The 23,629-nt window shown below is 39.4% G+C and overlaps 1 protein-coding gene and 1 long non-coding RNA gene across 11 annotated transcripts in view; one reads left to right on the top strand and one right to left on the bottom strand.

Annotated features, from left to right (window-relative positions):
* Window positions 1-21,852, top strand: part of LOC148148953 (uncharacterized) — a 32,552-nt gene extending 10,700 nt beyond the window's left edge. The window contains exons 2-4 of the long non-coding RNA XR_015758433.1: window positions 17,010-17,092; window positions 20,939-21,104; window positions 21,268-21,852. This is a non-coding gene — a long non-coding RNA (uncharacterized LOC148148953). The remainder of the gene's footprint in view (window positions 1-17,009; window positions 17,093-20,938; window positions 21,105-21,267) is intronic.
* esrrga (estrogen-related receptor gamma a) overlaps window positions 1-23,629 on the bottom strand; it is a 238,567-nt gene that overhangs the window by 156,769 nt on the left and 58,169 nt on the right. The window contains exon 4 of one of the 10 annotated variants that reach the window (XM_087991322.1): window positions 1,444-1,627. The exons of 8 other annotated variants lie outside the window; for them this stretch is intronic. In XM_087991322.1, the coding sequence (XP_087847448.1) occupies window positions 1,444-1,616 (173 nt within the window). In that variant the 5' untranslated portion in view covers window positions 1,617-1,627. Of the gene's footprint in view, window positions 1-1,443; window positions 1,628-23,629 lie in introns of those variants that run through there. One more of the 10 variants, XM_087991320.1, reaches the window with a different exon arrangement.

Below are 23,629 nucleotides of genomic sequence, written 5' to 3'. Positions count from 1 at the left end.
TATGCTGACAGTAACTGGGAACTGTGAGATTTTCCCAGTCGATCATCCAGACAAAGGCAACAATGAACTAGTGCAGTATTCTGTCAAACATATTCACTGACCAAATCAATGCAAATCCATGGTCGCAACCACCCCCCTTAGGTATGGTACCTGAAAAGAAACAAAATGCTTGCTGTTGCAGTTTGGTTCAGCAAGTACTAGCTAACACCGCAATTAAATGTCAGAATTCCGAGCAACAACACTGCCTTAGACAGGATACTTTGCTTCTTTGTCTGAGGTAATGAAAGCTATCTTCAGTATATTGATTGTGGACATTATTTTTAGTCATGCAAAACTGTAAGCTGCATCTACAGCAATTCCTTTTGCTCCTGGTGTCAATGGAGGAGTCTTCTCTCTACTGCTGTCCATGTATACTATCTTAAGTAGGCCAATTTTAACTAACCCACAGACCTACATACAATCAATGTTTATTGTTTATTCGTCTAATTGCTCACAATTCCTTGAAATATCAATTTCCCTTTATATGCATGCTGCCATCAACAAAACTTATATATTATTACAACTATTGACTATTGTTTACTCAAAGCTATATTGTCTGATGATTACTTACTTCCATCAACTCACATTTCAAATACTGTATAAAATATTAAGCAACAAGCTAACATAGTCTCAAATTATAGGAACATCTGGAACAAAAAATGCATCACTTGAAAATTTAATGTCCAGCAGCAGTAATTACAAATGATCACAATGCATAAACAGCAACAGATGGAAGATACAGCTCTGAACGGTGTGTTGAGACAGGGGGAATTGCTGAATCTTCCCATATTTTGGCTACGTGTAATGGTGTTACACTTTGAAGAGCCTCACATCGTTCAAAATTCAAAGCCTCCTCCCTCACAGAACAAAGCACTTATCCTGCCCACTCTGGCTGTGGTGACTGCATGTTCATCTCTATTACGCACATGTTCTTTACAGCATGATGGAAAGCAACAGCGGACAACCTTAAAAATTGAGTCTCAGGCTTGGACTCTGCCTTGGTGAACCTTCAAATGTAAACATTCCTTTCCTCGTAGCCCTCCCCATCAACCCACAGTCTTTGTACTTCCTCAAGTCCTCATTCAGCCCATTTATCTGACCACTTTACGATCCCATCCACCCCCAGCCATGTGAGACAGCAGTACTGTGAGCCTTTTAAGTGAGAGGCCAAGTGCTACAAGGTAAGACAAAGCAGGGCAATGCAGGGATGCTGCCAGCATCCAGGTAGGCATGAAGTGAATGAACGCTAGGAGGTGGAGCAAGCAGCCCTGAGATACAGCCTGGTCCAATCTGTGAGCTGGGTGTTGCCTGTTCCTGCAGCAGCATTCCAATGAGCAGGGCCAGTGCACTGCAAAGTACATCTTTAAAGTGCAGAAGAATATTGTAAATGGATCGGAAATGTACCTCGATGATGTGGAGGGGCTGGCATTTGTCCATGGATGTGGAGTACATGTAGCCACTGCAACGTTCCCTGGGATGTTGTTTCTGGGATGTCCAATACTCAGGTCAGGAGGAGCAAGCAGTGAATGCAATCTCCAGGCACCCGTTCTGACTTTTATGCTGGGTATTCTTGGCATCTCGCTTCTATCTGGTGGGTGCATATTAATGATGTGAGATTAGGCAGTAACAAGGCTGATAATGAGCAATAATCCCCATTAATGGGCAGCATGGTGGCTCAGTGGTTAGCATGGCTACCTCACAGCGCCAGGGACCTGATTCAAGTCCAACCTCGGGCAACTGTCTGTGTGGAGTTTACAAATTCTCCCTGTGTCTGCGTGGGTTTCCTCCAGGTGGTCCCACAGTCCAAAGATGTGCAGGTTAGGTTGATTGGCCAAGCTAAATTGCCCATAGTATCCAGGGTCGTGCAGGGTAGGTGGACTGGCCATGCTAAATTGCCCATAGTGTCCAGGGTCGTGCAGGGTAGGTGGATTGGCCATGCTAAATTGCCCATAGTGTCCAGGGTCATGCAGGGTAGGTGGATTAGCCATGCTAAATTGCCCATTGTGTCCAGGATCATGCATATATGTGGACTAGCCATGCTAACTTGCCCATTGTGTCCAGGGTCGTGCAATGTAGGTGGATTGGCCATGCTAAATTGCCCATAGTGTCCAGGGTCATGCAGGGTAGGTGGATTAGCCATGCTAAATTGCCCATTGTGTCCAGGATCATGCATATATGTGGACTAGCCATGCTAACTTGCCCATTGTGCCAAGGGTCGTGCAGTGTAGGTGGATTGGCCATGCTAAATTGCCCATAGTGTCCAGGGTTATGCAGGATAGGTGGATTGGCCATGCTAAATTGCCCATTGTGTCCAGGGTTGTGCAGGCTAGGTGGATTAGCTATGGGAAATGCAGGGTTATAAGGATAGGATTGGGTAGGTGGGGTGAATCTGGTTCTGGGTGGGATCTATACAAGAGGGTCAGTATGGACTTGATGGGCCAAATGGCCTGCTTCCACACTGTAGGGATTCTATGAATAACAGGCAAATATCTCATCTCGACATCTGGGGCTTGGTTAGAAAAGGGTTCACTCACAATCTTACGCCATTCCCCAAAATATCTCACCATCTAATATACAGCCTGGGGAGATTGCACACACAGGTAATGTCATGTAAAGAATGATTCAGTTAAAAACATATTAATTTACAAAACAGGGAGTTATATTAAAATATTCTTGGCACGTAATTTCAGAAATTTATGATTTCTTTCGACAATTCAGTATCTTCTACACCAAACATGGCCCCAATAATCAGACAGACTATAATTTACTTGCATGTTTTGATATTGTGCTGAAGCATTAACAGTCCTGAAAACGAATATCTAACAAGTTACTGAATTAAAAGTATTAGGAACAAAGAAAATATTTTACTTTAGCAGATTTAAATACACTGGTTGAAGAAAAATAGTTTAAAGTACACTGCTCGTATGTACTTTCCATTGAAAATACATCTATGTAGTACTACACTGCCACTTCCACTGTGGTACATTGTTCACTGTTCATTCTTTATTTAACTTTGTGAACAAGAACACAGACAACTGACTCCAGAGTCTTTGGTCTTATCAAATCCAACTGGTCATGTGCACTTAACAGAAAAACATGCACGTAACGTCAAAACATGCTCAAAAGTGTTATCGCTAAATATTAAAGAATTATTTCAAGTTCTGATAGCATTCACAGTCTTAGTGCTATTAAAATGGTTATCAAATATGTAAATAATTTTTCCTATGCTCTTATCTAAAATAAACTGTTTAAAAATATACGTTGAGAACAGATCAAAAGAATGCACTTAGTTATTCACTATTGTTATTGTTATCACTGGAATGTTACTTTTTAATTTAAAGATCAAAAAGGTTCTCTTATGGATAAAGGGAAAAAGTGATTAAAAGAAAAGTTCCAATCTTATTGGAAAATCAAAAGACTGAGAAACATGAAAGAATGAATAATAAAACGTTTTGAGATAGTTTCACTTTGCTTACACCTTTACAATTCAGTGCATTATTTTCCTTCCTGAGTGAAACTGGAGAGAATGGAACTGCCTACTTTCTTGGTGTTATAAAATAGGCCCAATCACAGAAAATGGTCCACCTTTTCTGATACAGTAGCTACAAAATATAGATGCTATGTCTGACCAGAAGGTCAATCAGTAAAACACTAAATTCAGCCAATTCAACTACAAACACCTTATGCGTTTTGTGTCATATTAGCAGCTGGTTTGGAGGATATGAGAACACGAGTTGAAACTTGTTTTACACAGTTTTCTTTAAAAATGAATTGTGTAGGCTGTCATAAACCATGAGGAAGAGAGGTATGTTAGTGAAACTCCAAGGAGTATCAACAGCAAGCTTACACTGAATAAAGAAAACATTGAAAATAATACCAAGAGACCCAGACCAGGATTTTAACCCCTCCCCTCACTTCACCTCCACCCCCTGACTCACTGCAAAGTAATGTTAGGAGTCTTTAAAAGTTTAAAAATCGAACTACTGGCTTCAACCCGCAGCATTTCCAGCCACCATGATTGTTATGGTGACAATTCAAGCTATCAATAAGGGTCACACTAAAAGTAGGAGGGGGCCTACTTAGTTCAGAGTCACCGTTCCTTTGGACAGATAGTGAATCTGGATAAGTGCAGAGCGGGATATGAGGAATATATTTAAATTATTTTCCACCAGGAAAACTGACTGCGCCTCTCAGTCACTCGAGTTTAGGTGCATCTTTGGACATTGTGCATCATTCCCACTACCCTTTCAAATTAAGGCCTTTGTTCCAACAAATTTGCATTGCTTCACTTTTTTTTATTCTGGATAATTTGAAGGGAGAATGCTTAGCCTGTGTCCATTGCATTCAACAATGTGCCATCACCTTTTGTTCACTTACTTTTAAATAAATTTGCAGTAGGTTAGAAATGGAGTTACAGTCCAATGAGGCATTCTGATGCCAAGAAAGATAAGTGAATCAGGCTAAAGGGAAATTTGACTGAGGGAGGCCAGCAAATAAGAAGGTGAGTACGTCCTGATCTGACAGGCAGAGACCTGCAGTGACCTGAGAAATGTCTTGGAATAGTTTTTTGGGGGTAGCCAGTAGAGGTGCCTTTAAGGATCCTTAATGCCCACTGTCCATATGTCCCTGATAAATGTGATCAGCACTCTAACTGTAGCATAGGACCCCAATTGCTATAATCAAGAGGCATACCATCCAAGCCTTGCCAAATTGAAACCAGCCCCTGCCTCAAAAAAGTTGCAATCAAGTTTGAAAGCATACTGCAGTGATTCTGTTGAACCATTTGTTAAGGTAATCCTTTGGAAGTTATCTACACTTAAACAGTAAATCTATCCTGTTTAAAAAGAATAGCTAACCCCAAAACATTACAATCAACTTCAGTACAATAAAACAAACTGTGAGCAGGAATGTAGGAACGGCACAGAGAAATCTTGCATTAAATTGGTACAAAACTGGTTCTTCCCAGTAATCCTACATCTGTTGACCCTTCCCATCTCAGCCAGGTCATCTGAAGGAGGCATTCCTCCAGATCGAACACAGAAAAGCAATGGAAATGAGGGCAAGTCTGTCCACCCTGATGTTCTACATGTATATCGTTTTAGCTAGTTTAACAATTATAGCCGCACAGCATTGAAAAAAATCTCTTGGACTGCAGCTTTTTTTTGTTTCTTTTCATAATGCTGGAAAGATTTTCTTGATTCCATATCAACAGTGTCAAAATTAAGTCTAGGCACAGCTCTTTCATTTTCAGTATCATCATCAAATAAACATTGACTGTGGTAAATTATTTGTTAGCTGGAAAAATATTTAAGAGTCTGCATTATTGTTTGAAATGCAGGATTGTGTGGACATCTTCACTTCTTTGATTTCAAATTAAAACAAGTGGTTGCTACTGAATTAACTCTAATCCAACAAGTTTGCATTCTTTTCTGTCAAAGTCAGTTGACATTATTGATGTGATAACAAAACTAACAGTGAACATGCTTTGTTAATTTTGCAGCATTTGAATAAGTTTTAAATGTCAGCTGAAAAAATGCACAAGACATGATGCTGCATTCCAGTCTTCACAAAATATTGTGTCATATTTCACAAATCCCAACATGTCAATTACTAATATTAAAACAATCAATAGCCACAGCCTGAAAAAATGTACAGAAATAATATCAGTACTTTAATCAGAGTGACCAAATTTATCATAAAGTTCAGTCACTACTTCCACCTGAGCCCACAAAATAAAATGATATCCTTAACAGTAACTATGCAGCATCATTTATATTCTCTCACTAAAAAAAACTGAGTAACATAAAGACTTTCATCTTTGTGCAATGCCAAAGGTTATCATCTTAAAGCATGTGATACACATTGGCATTTAATGCTGAATTTTCTAGCCTTGCCCAGGATAGAGACAAGGGGGCAGAACCCCAACATACTGCCAGCAGACAAGCTGCCAGAATCCAGACCTTGCTCCTGGCACGGCCATTTTATGCTTAGGGGGATTCAGCGCAGGCCAGACTAGTATCTGTTCCATGATCCAGGCAACTTCCTTAAGGGACTTATTCATGGCACTTTAAAGGAGGTCATGTGAAATTTTACACTCAACCTCCAGTTTGCCAAGGCAACACGGGAGGGTTTAACTGCCTGGATCCCATGCCATGCCAGGAAGCCAGTATTGTAGGCAGGCCTTCACATCTTCCCTGCCCTCCTGGTGTGGACACAGCAAAAGGCTGCTCTGTAAAAAGAATAGAAGTAAAGACTTACATTTACATAGCATTTTTCACAATCACTGGACGCATCAAGGTGCTTTACAGCAAATGAAATACTTACATTTGAACTGACGTTACTGTAGCAATGCAGGAAACACAGCACCCAATTAGCACACAGCAAATCCCTGCAAACTGCAATGTGATAATGACCAAGCAATCTGTCTTTATGATCCTGATCAAGGATAAATATTGGATAGGGCACTGAGGAGAACTCCCTTGTCCATCTTCAAAATAGCACCATAAGATATTTTACATCCATTTGAACAGGCAGATAGGGCCTCAGGAACACCTCATCTGAGAGATGGCATGTCTGGCAATGCAATACTTCCTCAGCACTGCACGCCAGTGCCAGCCTTTCCTCTCCAGCCCCGGACAGGGAATTGAAACATGTACCTTGCAACTCAGAAGCAAGAGTGTGACTAAATGAGCCACGGATTTCCTGGTCAAATTCCCATGACTGTGAACCCTGGGGACATGTTCAAGATCACAGAACATTTGTGACTCCTGTTTCCTTCCCCGAATGTCAAAATTCCACCCTCAGTCTCTTTCTATCTCCATCCCTCTCTCGTACACACATACATCGGTAGATACACAGAGACTTTGGAGTTTCCTAAACAACACCAATTCTTTACTTGTGAGCAGTGCATGCACAGAGGGTAGAGATAATGACGTAGATTATGACCTTTCTGCCATTGACCGTTGGACTAGCTTTGCATGGCCCCAGTGAATTGTACATTGTAAACATACAACATGTTCCACCTCACCCCTCAAACTGCAGAGCTGAGCAGGCCAGCAGCATGTGGGTTTGATAATGAAGGGTGGGAGAGCTGATCATGGGAGATATGGGATAAGTGAGTAAGGAGGCAGCAATCCAAAGTACTGCAGCGGAGTCGGGGTTGTCTCCACCTGGTTTCACAAAAAATAAATGAGAAAAGATTTGTTGAAATTGCTATCTAGACATGTACAGGGGACATAACTTACGTATTAAAAGTGTCTACCTCTACAACAGGCAGATGTGCCTGTCATCCATCATAAGGCCTCTTCCAAGATGTTAGCAGTCATCATAAAGGAGACAGTAAGTGATTTGATGCCACTTTTGCATTGCTAGCTTGATTCCACCTGTCGGCTACCTTAAAATCAGGCATAGTCAGCATTTTCTACATTGATTGTCAAAACTATTACAGATCATTCACTTAGTTAATGGGAAAGAATAATGAGTGTGTATTTAACCCAATAGAAATTAGTTTTTTTCTCTTTTTTTCCTCGGAGTCCTCCAACCTTCTTCAGTTACAAACTTCCTCAGTTTGATCTCTCTGTTCTGCACACTGGTTACAATGCAGGGATTGGTCGATCTGATCCCAGAGCACTGTAGATGTTGTTCTGAGCTAGCCACCAGGGGGTGCAGAAGTGTTCTAGTCTGGCTCACACTTCTCCCTTCCTGTAGGCTGGTGCCTGGCATCCACCGAACCCAACATTTGGGAAGGATTTGTAAATGCAATCCCATCAGCCACCACTCTGTGGCATAACACATTGCCAGTGAAAATTGGCCACTTATTTCCTAAGTGGCGATAAAACAATTAGTTGCAAGTAGCACATGCGTCTTTCATAGAGGAATTATGTTTTATATTTCATATACAAATTCATTTTTAGAAGACAGAAGGAATTTAACTTTTCCTTCCTCAACAAAGGAAAGTTTTTTTACAAAAACTGACACCTAGTTCAGGTTCTCTCCAAACCAAAGAGAATGGACAGAAAATCACTTTCTGGGCACTGTACTCTCCTCATCTGCTAGAACACATAAAAGTCTGACAAGAGAGCGAGTTTGACTCATTTACTGGCTTCACTTCCATCGTCCTGATACAATCATCCTTCTTCTGAATGCTCGGCCAAGATTCAGATCTTGGAAGATAGAGTCGGATAGGGGAGTGGATAGGGGAACAACTGCAAGTGCTAACTTCAAGTATTGCATAATTCCTTCTTAAAAAGAATTAGGGTCATTTTTTATCATCATCATCCAAGACACTTTGTATCATTTTCCAAATTCACCATACACAAACAGCCACTGCAAACAGAAAAAAATTGATGAAAGGACACGTTTAAAGTAATATGCTACTCGATGCTGTATTTCAATAGCACACACTTTAATGCAGCTTCAAACTTTCATAGAATTTACATGGTTTATCAAATTCATTGGACTTGGACAGGCAAAAATGTGGCGTCACTGTCTTCCTTCAGGACCCTAAATGAGGAAATTTAATTGACCTGCTTTCTGTCTAATTTTTGTAACTAACATCATGGCTGTTCCAACTGGTTACTAGCAGTTCATCTCCTGGTGGAGAGGAAATGCAAGAATTCAGTTATAGTCTGCACTTCCTTTCAGCATTGTCTACTTTGCCAGTACCATGGGCTCCAGTACTTTTTTTCAACTCATTCACTAGCTCAGCCATCCCTAATTGCCCAGAGAGCAGTTAAGAGTCAACCACATTGCTGTGGGTCTGGAGTCACACATAGATAAGAATGGCCAATTGCTTCCCGAAACAGCTTTAGTTAACCAGGTGGGTTTTACTGACAACTGACAATGAGGTCACAGTCATCGTTTAGACTCTTAATTCCAGATTTTTATTGAGTTTAAATCCCACCATCTGCTGTGGCGGGATTTGAACCCTAGTCCCCAGAATATTACCTGGGTCTCTGGATTAACAGTCCAGTGATAATATCATAAGGCCGTTGCCTCCCATTTGAACTTGAACATGAAGAATGTACTCCAAAAGGGTGCTGCAATGATTTTCAGTCCGAAGTATGTAAGTCCTTGTGGAAAAGAACAATAAGTCAATGGACATCTTATTATTGAATGATAGGAGGTGGTCAGCAAGGTAAATAGTCAGACCAGTGTCTGAAAAGATGTTTTCCTTCTTGTTTAAGCAAGTTGCAGGGAGTTGGAGGAAGCCAGGGCCTGAAAGGATCTGGTCTCTGAAAAGATAAACACTTCATTTCAAGGGCTAGGTTGCAGTTGTGAAATTTCTAACAATTTCCATGGAGGCTCAGAAGCTGAGTTCAGACACTTTCAGGCTGTAGCTTTCTTCAATCCCTTATAGCTTGCTGAAGGAAGAAGGAAAGCACAGGTATGGAGTTCCAAACTGCTACAACACTTCAATACTCTGTATGCTCATCTCATGTTCCAGCCAAGTGTTAAACCACTGGCTACAAATAGATGGCTGCTGTGTATCCAATGTGGGTGCTCGAGATAGCCATCCATTGTAAGTGATCTTAAGGAACTCAGACAGGTAAACACTCAAAGCACAATTCATTTGGTGGTAATAGCATCACCCTCTCAGGAGTAGGCACGTGTTGTAATTTTTTCTCAATTTACCACCTCTTGATACCAGGCTTATTGTTGGTGTCAAAAAAGTAGCTGAACTAAACTGTTCTGGCAGCTGAGAAGATGCTGCAGTCTGCAACCAAACACTCCTGGGCCTGAGCTCCTCAAGGTCACCCATGATATCCATCCCAAGCATCCTCAGTGGAAATACAACAGACTTGCATCTCTCAACCTGTAGATAGTAGGCTAACACTTTGCTAAGTACAAGATGAGTAAGAATAGTACTTCAGGCTAGAACTCAGGGTGACACTTAGATTTTGTATGTATATTCCGCCAATTTGGCATTACAGATCATTGAATTTCCTGTTTTGTAAAGCTTCATTGTTTATTGACTAGATTATGTGATGTGTGTAAAATACCAATGGTGATGGTTAAGTTGTGATCATTCATCTGGAGAATGGAAGGACTGGGTCTGATGGTAGGAGGGGCTGTTGGTATGAATAGGGGCAGGGTAGGGGTGGGATGATTGCTTTTCTGAATTATCTGCTGGTATACAGTTCTAGTGCTGACAGGATTAGTGCCTTTGCTCTTCCTCAGCACCTTATGACACTACTTTTAGCTATACCTCTACTCCTTCAGCCCAGTTTTCTGCCCCTTTTCAAGACCTAAAGCATACAGTGTACCTATGCAGTGTATAACATTCTTCAGCAATTTCAAAACTACATGCAGGCTGCTTTCATGCTGAACATCCAAGGTTTTGGGATGTTGATTTGTGCCAACCTCAGATACAGGCATGGCTCCAGTGATAGAGTCATAATCACAGCTCTGTGGTCTGTGATAGATTCCTGAAAGCTCTCCTGAACCATGGATCACAGCATATTATTCTTTACAAAAGCAGTCCACTAATCACCCAAGACAGCAACTGCAGTGAGGATCTATTGGGAGCTGATGCAGGATGAATGCTCCACACACACACACACACACACACACACAAGCTAGGCCAACATTATGTGCTACACAGCCAATGAACGGACATCCCTCTCGTTCATGCATTCTCCAAGCTCCTGAGGACCGAGCTTGGCATTAAAAGCTGCACCAGGTGTGGAGAAGCCCAGAATCCTGATCTCCTACTTTGCTGTTTCCACAATGAAGGAACTGTACTAATTACTTTGACAAAGTGTGTCTACTACTTGCCACCACCCATCATATCCCTGTGGTGTAAAAACTCTTGGTCCACATTCATCATCTGAGCGTCAGGCTTTGAAATGTGTGACCCTGTGCTGCAGTCCAGCTGGTGCTGTGACGTAAAAATTATCACTTGTTCAAACGTCCCCTCTGGCGGAAAGATGGTTTGGTCCTGTGAATGCATTTGGAATAAGGACTCCTTTGACCTCCTTCACTCACTTCTCTTTATGGCCCTCTTGTTGTGAGAGGATATTAGGGAACAAGGGCCAGGATAGAACTTTTCTCTCAGTTCCAAAAATCAACTTCCCGATACAACCAGGAATACGTATAAAAAGCCCACTATCATTTTAAATAATCACGTACTCAGTTAAGTTCAATTGCAATGTCTTTAATCCACATCAGGACAGGTGTGCCTCTTGATTGTCATCATCAAGCATTCACAGGCAGGTTTTATAATAGACAAATTCAACACTGAGGAACTTGAGAATGATAGAAAAGCCTTGAAACTGACCCATATTTATATCAGGTATCCAACTAATTTACTCTGGTTCCCAAACTACTAAAATGTGTCTGACTTAAAATGATGTCAAAAGCACTATTTGTGAACAACAGTCCAAGTTGCAAACCTATGCAAATCTAGAAACTTTGAATGGGATTTTCATATCCTCAGCTGTGTCAAAATGGAACTGGTCAGGTTTAAAACTGGCAGGTAGGAAGAGATTCTGGGATTCCCTCCCCCTTTCCCAGCAACTGATTAGTGGGCATTGAAACTGAGCCATGTATTCAAATAGGGTACCACTGTACAACCTGCCTACAAAGGCTCTAGAGATGAATGCAGCAAAATCTTTGAAATAGGATGAACAGATGGACATCTTCTGGACTCTTTCAGAGACACACATGTTTGACTTGTCAAACAAAGAATTTAGACAAATGGGGGTTTGAACCTTAGATTAGCATGGTAGCTCAGTGATTATCACTGCGGCATCACAGCACCAGTGACCCAAGTTCAATCCCAGCGTTGGGTGACCATCTGTGTGGAGTTTGGATGCTCTCCTCCATGTCTCTGTGGGTTACCACTGAGTGCTCTTCCTCGCAGAGTCCAAAGATGTGCAGATTGATTGGGATTGGCTATGGTGAAGCTGTCCGTCGCATTCAGGGATGTGTAGGGCTAGGTGGACTAGCATGGTAAATGTGGGGTTGCGGGTATACTGTATGGGTCTGGTTCATTGGAAGGTGAGTGCTGACGATGGGCTGAATTTTATGATTTTGGTGGAGCAGAAATGAGGAGTGAGAGCTATCAGTCATCTACGAAACTGAGAAGATGTTTCAGAGAACACAGGCAGCCTCAGCAAGCACTCACATTGCTACCTTGTTCCTCCATCAACAGATGGTGTCCCTGTCTCCAGCACAACCTTGCCACTGCACACAACAAAAATTCCATTGGAGGGTACTACCAGGTTGGGAGAGAATTGCAAGTTAAGAAGCGAACTGACTCATGATTTCCCCCTCTGAATTAAAATCCAGCCCTTAGTATTCATTTTCCGTGGAAAAGGTGGGTAGCTGCAAGATGCAGGCGGCCTGCAGTATGATCCCAATATTACCCATGCATAGTTTTTATTACACATTAAGAAGACATGTCAGCAGAAACTAGTCGTGCACTTCGCTTCATATTAAGATGAAGCACATCATTCACCAAAACCTCAAAACCAGGTGCTTGCCCATGTAGCAAGGAAATACTGTCCATAGGCAGTCAGAAGTAAAAAAAAATCAAGATTTTGGAATGAACCGAAAATACATGATATTTACGCATACTCAATAAAATGACCTCGACTGGACTTACATCATTGGGGGTTTTGGATAGGTTAGAAAATCGGAGCTAGAAGAGAGGTCATATATTTTGTACTTAGAAATTGCTAACATAGGATGTCAGCATGGTAAAATGGCCATTCGAATACTGTAACTAAAACTTAATTGACAGCATTATTTAATATAAATGCAATCCCAGAGATTTTTACCAAAGCTGAAAGTAAACAAGAAAAGATGCATTCTTTCATAAATCAATTTGCAAGGCAAATTGAGAAAATTAACCCAGCAAAATCAAATAAAGCCAAAATCAAAAATTATACCTTCCTCATATCTTCCACACTTTAAGCTCAACAGTAAATTTCTTTATTAGTCAATGTGGATAAAAGCTATAATAATATCCAAAATTTACCTGTAGTGAGGGACACCTGCTACTGGCTGCAGCCATTATGAATAGTTTTTTTTGTCAAGGCTTATTTTAAAGAATTATTGAGAGAACTCTGCTTTAATAAGATGAACGCTTGGTCAATAAGAACTGAATCAGTCAATCTCAGCTGAGATTCTTTCTGTGATGTCTCAGAAAATGTGGGGCAGTTGAGAAGTATAATACCAATGTGCAATAAAATGCTTTTTGTTTTTCCAATTCTTTCACTATCAGTAAATACCTGCTTAACTTGCACGTTTTAGGTGTCTGCAGAACATCAAATGACTTTATCCAACAACTTTAGGAATCATAGTATAACTGTCAAATAAATATGAAACATTGTTAAACTGTTTATCATTGATAGAAGGCATATGTGTATCAGTAGGCTTTTCAAAAGGAAAACTAAGAGAAACAATGCCAACTTTCTCTGAAGGATTATATGTGAGAAAATGCTCCAGAGATACAGAACAATGCTTTCAATACGACTGAAGAAAATACAATTAAAAATAAATTCAGGGCAATTTACCAGGCAAACCAAATGCATATTCTGTTGGGAAGCATTTTGGAACAAGCGTCAAGAGGGCAGCTGTTAAACATTGTCTGGCACTTTTGTCTTCCATACCATTTTTGTTCACACAATGCGAGATAGTTGTTTGTTTACTGTACATGACATTTCTTGGCCAGAAACTTCAGCGCCAGGAGATGGTCATGCTATAATTTATCGCAAAGCCACTATAAACTTGTGTAAATGTCCACATTTTTCTTTCAACTAAAAACAATAAGCCACAACTTAGCTCTGTGATAAAATTACTTTAACATTCAGTATTGATAGTTTTGCTTAAAAATATATAAAACATCAGACAAAAGTGCAAACAGAATGTTTCTATTATACTGCTTAGCATTTAGATATTTGAATATGCTATTTAATCTTCTTCATGAAATATATAAATATACAAAGTATTCACAAAGGTATCTTGCTCAGGCCTTTGTTCATCGCAAAATGATGGAATTGCTGGGGGCACTGTATAGTTTTAATAGAGAATACCATCGCTATGACTCCCTCCCTGTTTCCCTGTTGTGCTTTTAATGTATAGTCTCTTTATGGTATGGCAGCCACAAAGACTGGCTGCCCAGAAGAGACCACTTTGCAGTTAAACACTGTAGATAGTCACAAAGATGTTAATTTCATGCAACTCACAACCAGCAGTCCATTTAAAGCACAACTGATCCTTACTCTAGGTTGAATATATGAAGCAAATGCAAGTAAAACTAATTTAACCTTTGAAAACTTATCTCCAGGGGGGAAAACAGTCAAAATCCCTTTATAAGATTTTTAAGCACTGCAATTATTGATGAGTACTATATTACTTCAATTTTCTCTGATCAGAAAAGCAAAACCACCAGAGACTGGAGCAGCTGTCAAGTCATTTTCCGACTGGAATGAAGTAGTTTACAGTAGGTTTGTGTTGGTCTCCGAAGACCCAGTTAAGAAGCCTTTTTAAACTGCCTTAAAAAAGCCAACTCATACATTAATCAACTTCAGCCTCTGCCCATACTTGCTGCAATACATCAATTACTATACTTTTCTAATAAATTCCCGTTGACGGTGACTGCCTTATTAAAGCCTACTAAAACGATACAATATAAGTAAAAGGCTATTAATAGTACCTATCGTTGCAGCTATCGCCTTACAAAGAATTACTGCACAATCTGCTAACAGAATTCATACTGCATTACAATTAACATCAGTAAAGCTAATTCTAACAACATCCAGCTTGCTAATTTTATACACTAATAATAAAAGACATTGCTATGCAAGATCAGCCTCTTTTATCATGCTTCCATGGCTCACCAGAGATCTCCTGCCATTGTTCACATGAAAGACAATTATACCAAAGAACATCAAACCCAAAAATGACAATCTGCTAACCAGCACTGGGTATTGCTAGATTCATTTCTCCATTTTCTGAACCAATAGACAACAATTCTCGGTGGACACGAGAGGGGGCGGGGGTGGAGAACAAGGAGAGAAGTGCCCTGCACTGATTTATGCTTCTCTCTTCTGCATTCATCAACTGACTGCTGCCATTTTCCGATCAACATTTTTATAGCCTGAGGTTCAAATGCTGGACACGTTTGAAGAAATGCACCAATAATGATGGCCATATATTTCCATATTTAAAAACAATGCTGCATGTTTGGAAAATGAACTGCAGCATGCCACAGGGGAGTCAGTGTTGCAACAGGTTGCATACTAAAACTCAGTCCTGACAGCCGTAGCAATGCAGGTTTCCGCTACCCCAAAACAAAATGTATGCTTCAAGTTTACACAGCTGTAATGGGCCAGTGATCCCTTTTTGTGTCTACTTAAGAGAGCACATGCTGACCAGTTTGCTTTCAGAGATGTAATCAGGTCAACAAATAGACCTAAGATGGATAGCATGCAAGAACTTAAATTATACAAAGTATTTGCAAGCTGAGAGCAATACATTACATTGCCCATCACTTTCTTCTGCTCCTATCAACAAATAGCACTGGAAATAAAAGATAGCTGGATCAGCAGCAGGTACCTGCAAACTTCATGCTTTACAGAAAATACTTTAAATTTACACGGCACAGCATAATAAAAGTCTAAGGTCTTCCAGTTTCTTTTTTAGTGTAGTTTCTGTGACTTAAATCTCGCTTTACAGAAGTACCATATTGTTAGCTCATCATCTTCCTCATGCTTTGTCAGAAATTATTGATAAGTAACTGAAGATTGACTTTTTGTGTCTACTTTGTATTATCTTACTAATCATCAGATACTGAATCTGCTCTGCCACCTGATTAAGGCGTCTACTGCATAACACCCCTTTAGAGGGATGGGTAACAATCATAGTATTTCTCATCAAGATGTTACAGTGCTTGGATAATATAAGCATTCTATGTCATCTTGATAACCTGTTTGGATTTTTTAAAAATTATAACATTTAGAACATTCCATGATTAAACAAATTCAAAAAAAACTATTTTCAGCATCTTGTTAAACTCCACAGTAATTACTATAATTCCAACTGCCTTACCTATTCTACTTCTACCTACTCAGAAACAGACAGAAATAAATTTCTGCAGAAGAGCTTTAAAATAGACAGACTACTATATTATAACATTGATCTATAGCAAATGTTTTTGTTGACTCAATCTATCTTCACTTTGATGCTTTTGGTAAGACTTTATTTAATCTTCATTACCAGTGTTAGCATTCTGTGTTAAATTCGGAGGTTGTAAACTATAAAGGTCAATTATTGAAACATCTCAGAGAATGAAACCCAATCATTTTGCAATTTCTTTTAGCTTAATACAAGTTAACATAGTCATGAACTCTCAGATATCTGCATAGCTAAGATTTGTGTTTGATTTATTAAACTGATGTAAGTAATCTTGAGTATAACCTAATTGTTTACAAGGGAACTGTTTGGAAATATCTTGTTGCTGATTTCTGATGATGGGTGGGTGGAAAATGCAGGAATAAAAGAAGCGATGACTTTCTATAATCCTCCAGTGTATCCCCAGGTAAAAGTGAATAAGGAGTGACACAGACATATCGGCAGGCTACACCATACTGTCTTCATAAAGAACTGCTTGACATGCAGCAGTGATTTGTGCAAAAAGAAAATTATTTATGGTAATACGGAAGAATTGCTATAACCATTTCCTTTGTACCAATCTGGAATTCTCAATGACCAGAATGTCTTATAAATCGTACAGTATATCAGAATAACCAGTGCTGACAAAACGTCAAGCAAAATTTTGGAATACAACAGGATAGATTTATGAACTTAAAAATATTTTGAGAAACTGTACAGAATTATTGAAGATTAAATGCATGGCCAATTCTGTGAATACATTTTGACAGCTCTGATGTAAAGCTTAGAAACAATACTCTAATATTCGCACAATGTTCATTTTACCTGCTATATATTTCTATCTTTAACAGGATATGAAACCTAATGCTGATGCTGAATACGCGGATGCTAGATGCTGCTTCTCATGTGCTACTTACAGCCTACACAAGAACCAGTGAGCTCTTTATTTTGGTTCCTTTCACTGCAGCATTAAATGTTTCCTCTTCCCTAAAGCAACTGCTTATAAACCTCTAGGGAATCTCAATTTCATTTTTCGAAATATGAACTAGTGGTATTCTAATTTCTCTCCTCACTATGCAGTCATGGCCTTTACTTTAATACAAAAATAACCTTTATGATAAAAAACAACTTAACATCTCGATAGACAAAACCTGATTTGCATTGGATTCAGTTCTGGATCTTAAACAACTAATATGCTGAAGAAGAGCTTTTGAAGACGTTTCCTTTCACCCCAATAATCCAAGCCCAGAAAAAAAGGAAAAGTACATGACTCTTGATTTATCAAACCATCTGCTATCAAATTAATTTTTTTCTGCACAAGCCTAAATGTATTACTTTTGATACAAGCCAAAGCAATATTCGGGATATATGTTTGTGCACAAAATTAGGTTGTACGGACTTCAGTTAATTACAGTACCACAGAAAAAAAATGAAATCCATCACCATTTAGCACAGTGTAACATACAGAGAAAATGGAAACTGGAATGACAGGATGAAATGATTAATACATTCTTTTGAATATAATTAAAATAAAAACATCTAAATGATCATTGTCGGCTTTCAAGGTTCTGAGACATTGAACTTGTACAGTTAGCCTACGTTTTTCTTATACTGATGAATGTTTGAATTTGATAGTACAGTTACATTTCTTTTAATTTTTAATGCATTTTTCTTCTGGTAAATTAAACCGTATCTTCCATCTCCCTGGCCTCAGCAAACCTGCTGCTGGGAGGATGATTGGCCTGTTTCTTGTTGAGCCTCTGGTCTTCCTAACTGGTCACCGGAAAGCACTGGGGGAATCAACAGATTTGACTTTTTCTTCGTTCTAAGTGAAAAGGCAACATTATGTTTATTGTCCATCTTTAGCTGCCTTGAACAGATGACAATGAACATTCTCCTTGAGCAATTGCAGACTTTCTGGCAATCGTTCTACTAGTAGGATACGATACAGGGAATTCCAAGTCATTACCATAAAGACAACGAACAATGAGATACATATAAATCAGGAAATGTGTGATTTAGAAAAGAATTTGAAGGTGGCAGTGTTTTCACAACATTACTGCTATTGTCCTTTGCAGCAGTAGAGGTCACAGGAGAAGATAGCACTGTTGAAGTCTCCTCCACTTTTCTCTCTATCCCTATACATTATCTATACAATGACTATACTGCCTATGCTGCTAAAATTGGGAAATCAACATTTCAGGTGGAACGTGGAGTGTGCCTAGTCTTCATTTTGTCATAAACTCAAAATAAACAAAACCTTTGCACCAAGTTTTTAAGTTGAATCCAAATGTAATTTATTTGCACATAAATGAAAATCTAAAACCCCAAGTAGCACAGGATAGTGAGCTGCTATGTGTGAACTATTCATTCATAGACATAGGACAATGTTGAATGGCAGGGCATGACCATTACTTGATTCATAGTGTTAAAAATCACACAACAGGTTATCGTTCAATAGATTTATTTGGAAGTACAAGCTTTCGGAGCTACCTGACAAAGGAGCAGCATTCCGAAAGCTTTTACTTCCAAATATACCTAAAAATCACACAACACCAGGTTATAGTCCAACAGGTTTAATTGGAAGCACGAGCTTTCAGAGCGCTGCTCCTTCATAAGTTTGTGGACTCCACAACCACCTGATGAAGGAGCAGTGCTCTGAAAGCTACTGCTTCCAATTAAACCTGTTGGACTATAACCTGGTGTTGTGTGATTTTTAACTTTGTACACCCCAGTCCAACACCGGCATCTCCAAATAAACCTGTTGGACTGTAACCTGGTGTTGTGTGACTTTTAAGTTTGTCCATCCCAGTCCAACACCGGCTCCTCCATAAATTGATTCGTAATGTAAGTTATCCAAATACTTCAAGATTGAGAAACTCCAGTGAGGGAGTTCTCATTTGCATCAATCTCAATTATGGTTGAACAGTGGTGAAATAGGCAAACATGTACATTTGTGGCATGGCAAAGTAGCACAGGGAGACAAAATACTAATGCCCAGAGCAACTGAGTGACAAATGTGCGCTCAATTTTGCCTGCTGATTTCCCAGTTTGGATAGAGACAAACACAAAAACTGCAGATGCTGGAATCCAAAGTAGACAGGCAGGAAGCTAGAAGAACACAGCAAGCCAGGCAGCATCTGGAGGTGGAGAAGTCAACGTTTCAGGTGTAACCCTTCTTAATTGACATTGATGCAAATGAGAATTCCCTTACTGGAGTTACTCAATCTTGAAGTATTTGGATAACTTACATTATGAATCAAAATGTGGAGGAGCTGGTGTTGGACTGGGGTGGATAGTTAAATATCACACAACACCAGGTTAAAGTCCAACAGGTTTATTTGGAAATAAAAGCTTTCAGAGTGCCGTTCCTTTATCGGGTCGCTCCGAAATTTTGTACTTCCAAATAAACCTATTGAACGATAACCTGTTGTATGATTTTTAACATTACGAATCAAGTAATGGTCATGCCCTGCCATTCAACATTGCCCTACGTCGACAAATGAATAGTTCACATATAGCTGCTCACTATCCTGTGCTACTTGGAGTTTTAGATTTTCATTTCTGTGCAAATAAATTACTTTTAGACTAGTCTTAAAAACTCAGTGCAAAGGGTTCATATATTTTGAATTTATGACAAAATGAAGATTAGGAATGTTCCACAAAGGGAAGATGATCACTTTCTCCAGTACCCAACTAGGTGATGAGAAAACAAATCCCAAGTAAATCACAAAGCTAAATAGCCAAAAAGCCAAACAGCCCATTCCAGAAAGAAATATGCAAGGATATAACTTCAGTTATGGATTAAGTTTGGTGAATTAACTCATTCAAGCCACAAGAGATGCTGTGTTCTTACCAAGAATGCACAGAAAATAAATCAGTTCACACCACTATAAGGAAGAATTGAGAACTCAGGAAAAGTAAGAGAGAATCTAGAGATTCAGGGAAAATCTCATCAACTAAAGAGCAGGTGATGTACATGCCATCTCAGCTTTGGAAGTTGTATAGCCCATGAGACCAGAAAGGAAAAGGAGAAAAATCAAAACAATCAAATGTTCCTACCCAAGGGAGAAACACATTAAAAGAAAGAAGTTGTGCTTATATAGCATCATTCATGACCTCAGGATATCCCAAAGCACTTCATGACCAATGATGTACTTTTGAAGTATAGACATCATGGTATTGTGCAAACACAAGCTCTTATTTCCAATTTTTTGTCAGTAGCAGGTGATGGATTTAAAACCAGACACAGATCTTTAAACTCAGGAGACACACACTTTCCTTATTGTTTGAATGTTGTTGCTGTGCCAATGAATTAATTCCCTTCCAAATATTTCTCAGTTTTGTTTTGAAGTATCTAAGAATAAAATTCTTGTTTTATTGTTAAGACTGCAATGATTAAGCTTGCTGAATGCTGGTCTCAAAATATAAGAAAATATTCATTTTGATATTTTTGTGCTTCACATTTCTAGGTCTGAGAAACTGCTGTGGGAACCAAAATTGCTCTACACAGCATAATCATAAGTTTTGATACAAATGCAGTGAAAAAGGAAAGGGTATAACCTAAGTAATGTAAAAGATATCCCTTCCTATTTAATTCTTAACCTAACTTATTAACCTATTCGCTCCTACAAATCCAGCCTCTTTTATCAGTTCTACTGTTTGATACTCATAACCCCTCTTTTTGAGATCCCCCTTTGGTGCTACTATCTTTGATAATAGTCCAGTCACAAACACTTTACCCAATTCACTGTTGCCAATGCTTTGTCGCTTTTTCCAGTTTCCGAGAGATTCATTTACACATATGAGAATCTTGGAACATCTCCGTCCTCCAACTGAAAGACACGGAGGAGGTGACAGAGGAATAAGCGTTCAGAGAACTCAAATAAATGAAAAAGACTGGAAAACAGAAATACAAAGAAATAATCCACAGGAAAGAGAAGCAAGTAAAAACATTTCCAAGTATTACATAAAAGAAAAAAATAAATAATTTTATGTTCAAAGATGCAAATATATGTATATTTTAAAAGGTATTAAATATTAAGAATCAGATTTGACTGCACCAATGGTTTGAGTAAATGGTAATAACTCATTTTGTTTTAAAATTAGATTTCTCACAGACATTGACAAAAAGACAGCACTTTTCCTGCCAAAGATGGTATGCAGGACCCAAATGTGGAAATCCTGTCCTCATTTCCGACAGAACTCATTTTCACTGGTAGGGAGAAGAGGCCCAGGAATGTATCAGAGAGTTAGGAAACGAGGATCACCATGACATTGGAACCCAATACTGTGGGAGGATTCATATGTGCTCTTGAAGAGCAGATTATGTCTGTGGAACTGTCAAGCCTTGTTATTGAAATTCCCAGCTCTAATGTTATATAAACAATCTGCATGCAACAGTCAGTGTTTTAAATAGTCAAACTTATGAAGATAGTTAAATTCACAACTCTTGAAAAATGAAAAAATGCTTGTCTGAATCAGAAAAGTTTAAAATGATTCTACAAGTAAATATGCTAACTATTTGTTGAGATTTTCCCAAGGGTTATCACTACGTTATCATTATTGTTTAGCTGCTTTCCATAAACCTTATTACCTCAGCATGGAATCCTAAATTTAAGGATGAAAAATCTTTAATGTAGGGTCATGAATTCAAGTACTTACGATTTTAAAAGGGATTAAATAATTGAGGGAACTCAAATGCTTTGAATTGGCTTTGATGATTTTTTTTTATGTAGTAACACTATAATATAGTTAGAACGTTATTTTGTTTAATCCCAAAATGGTTCCTAGGGTCTTTTTAATGTTGAGTGAATTGACATGGATTATGTTTGTATAAAGGATGGGTTGGCATAAGTTGGCATGAAAGCTAGAAGCCATATGAGTGGGTTAGAAGAGGCGTTAGCATGAAGGATGTGAAGCATGATGATATAAGAAGTGATTGGATTTGAATGTGCTGATGTCAGTGGGATACGTGGACTGGGTGGGAATGTGAGGGGTAAAGTTAAAGAGCGTAATATTCGATAAATTAACTGTGACAAAGTCCCAGGGATCTGAGATTGGCCTTTTAAACAGCTTGCCTCAGCACCTGTAGCCATCTCCATTCTGCATTCAGGGTATTGGGTCCTCCACTCTATCCTTGACATATTCCGCACCCCCTGGCAACTCCAACAACCTCATAATTGGTGGAAAGACCCAGGTTTGATATGTGGACGTGGAAATTGAGATACAATTAATTCAGCTCGGTCATTTCCGCTGTACAGAACATGCAAACTCTGCAATCTGTTCATTTGCTTGGCACTAGTGTGTACACTGCACTAACTGTGCTGCTAAGTGGATGCACATCTAAGTGGAGGGAGCAATGTTGCTCAAGGCTAGGACTACTTAAAACCAGATTGCCCTCCTTAAGGTGAAGGTGAGTTATTACTGGGAGAGTATGTCCAGGCATACTCCAAGGTTCTCTGAGAGAGAGAGAGATGTTATAATTACAGAGAAAAACTTTGACGGCCTTGGGAGCAGACAGCTGGATGAAGTGTAGCAAAAAAGTTTGATGATCTCACAAAAATGGTCAAAGTCAATGAATGTACCTTTGAATATATCATATCCTTATCAATGAATCACTATCTACTCGTATTTCTCTATTCACCACTGCTGCTTGTCCCACGGCTAAGAGATTGCTTCACCCCATCCTCATACGATTAGCACTGCTCTTAGAGTGACACTCACAGCCTGCACACACTGCCAGCTATACAACAATCAGGGACATATAAACCAAACACATTTCACCAAACTGACTGGCATACTTTCCTTTCTTTTGCACAACCAGATGGCACACAATTATAGCCTGCTACACCTCAGTAGTGAGGGACAGGCAGGGTTGCACGTCCTCACCCCCTTGATGGAGACAGTGCTGGCCATCATTGGAGCAGATTAGACTGAAGCTTTGGCTAAAGTGGGACTGAAAGTATGGAAGATGTAAGTACCTATCCAAATCTTCGCACATTCCACTTATAGTCACTGCTGACATTTTTGTAGTTATAAGCTGCAAACAGTCTAAGGCATTATTCTCATGCTTTTCTCTCACCACAATCCTGCCCTTTTCCCTTTCATCTTTCAGTTATCCAAGAAACTCTGCCTGGCCAGAAAGTGATTCAGGAGCAGTAAGTGCAACACCAGAAAGAGACTAATGAAGGAACATCACTTAGAGTCACAGAGATGTACAGCACGGAAACAGACCAGTCGGTCAAACTCATCCATACTGACCAGATAGCTTAACCTAACCTAGTCCCATTTGCCAGCACTTGGCCCATGCCCCTCTGAAGTCGAGAATGTGGTGCTAGAAAAGCACAGCTGATCAGGCAGCATCCAAGGAGCAGGAGAATCGATGTTTTTGGCATAAGCTCTTCAGCACCAATGAGGCCCATACCCCTGTAAACCCTTCCTATTCATATACCCATCCAGATGCCTTTTA

Source organism: Chiloscyllium plagiosum, unplaced genomic scaffold (genome assembly GCF_037043375.1).
Source record: "Chiloscyllium plagiosum isolate Xiang-an unplaced genomic scaffold, Cpla_swu_hap1 HiC_scaffold_10, whole genome shotgun sequence".
In the NCBI taxonomy this organism is placed as follows: domain Eukaryota; kingdom Metazoa; phylum Chordata; class Chondrichthyes; order Orectolobiformes; family Hemiscylliidae; genus Chiloscyllium; species Chiloscyllium plagiosum.
This window is presented reverse-complemented; position numbering and strand designations above follow the sequence as displayed.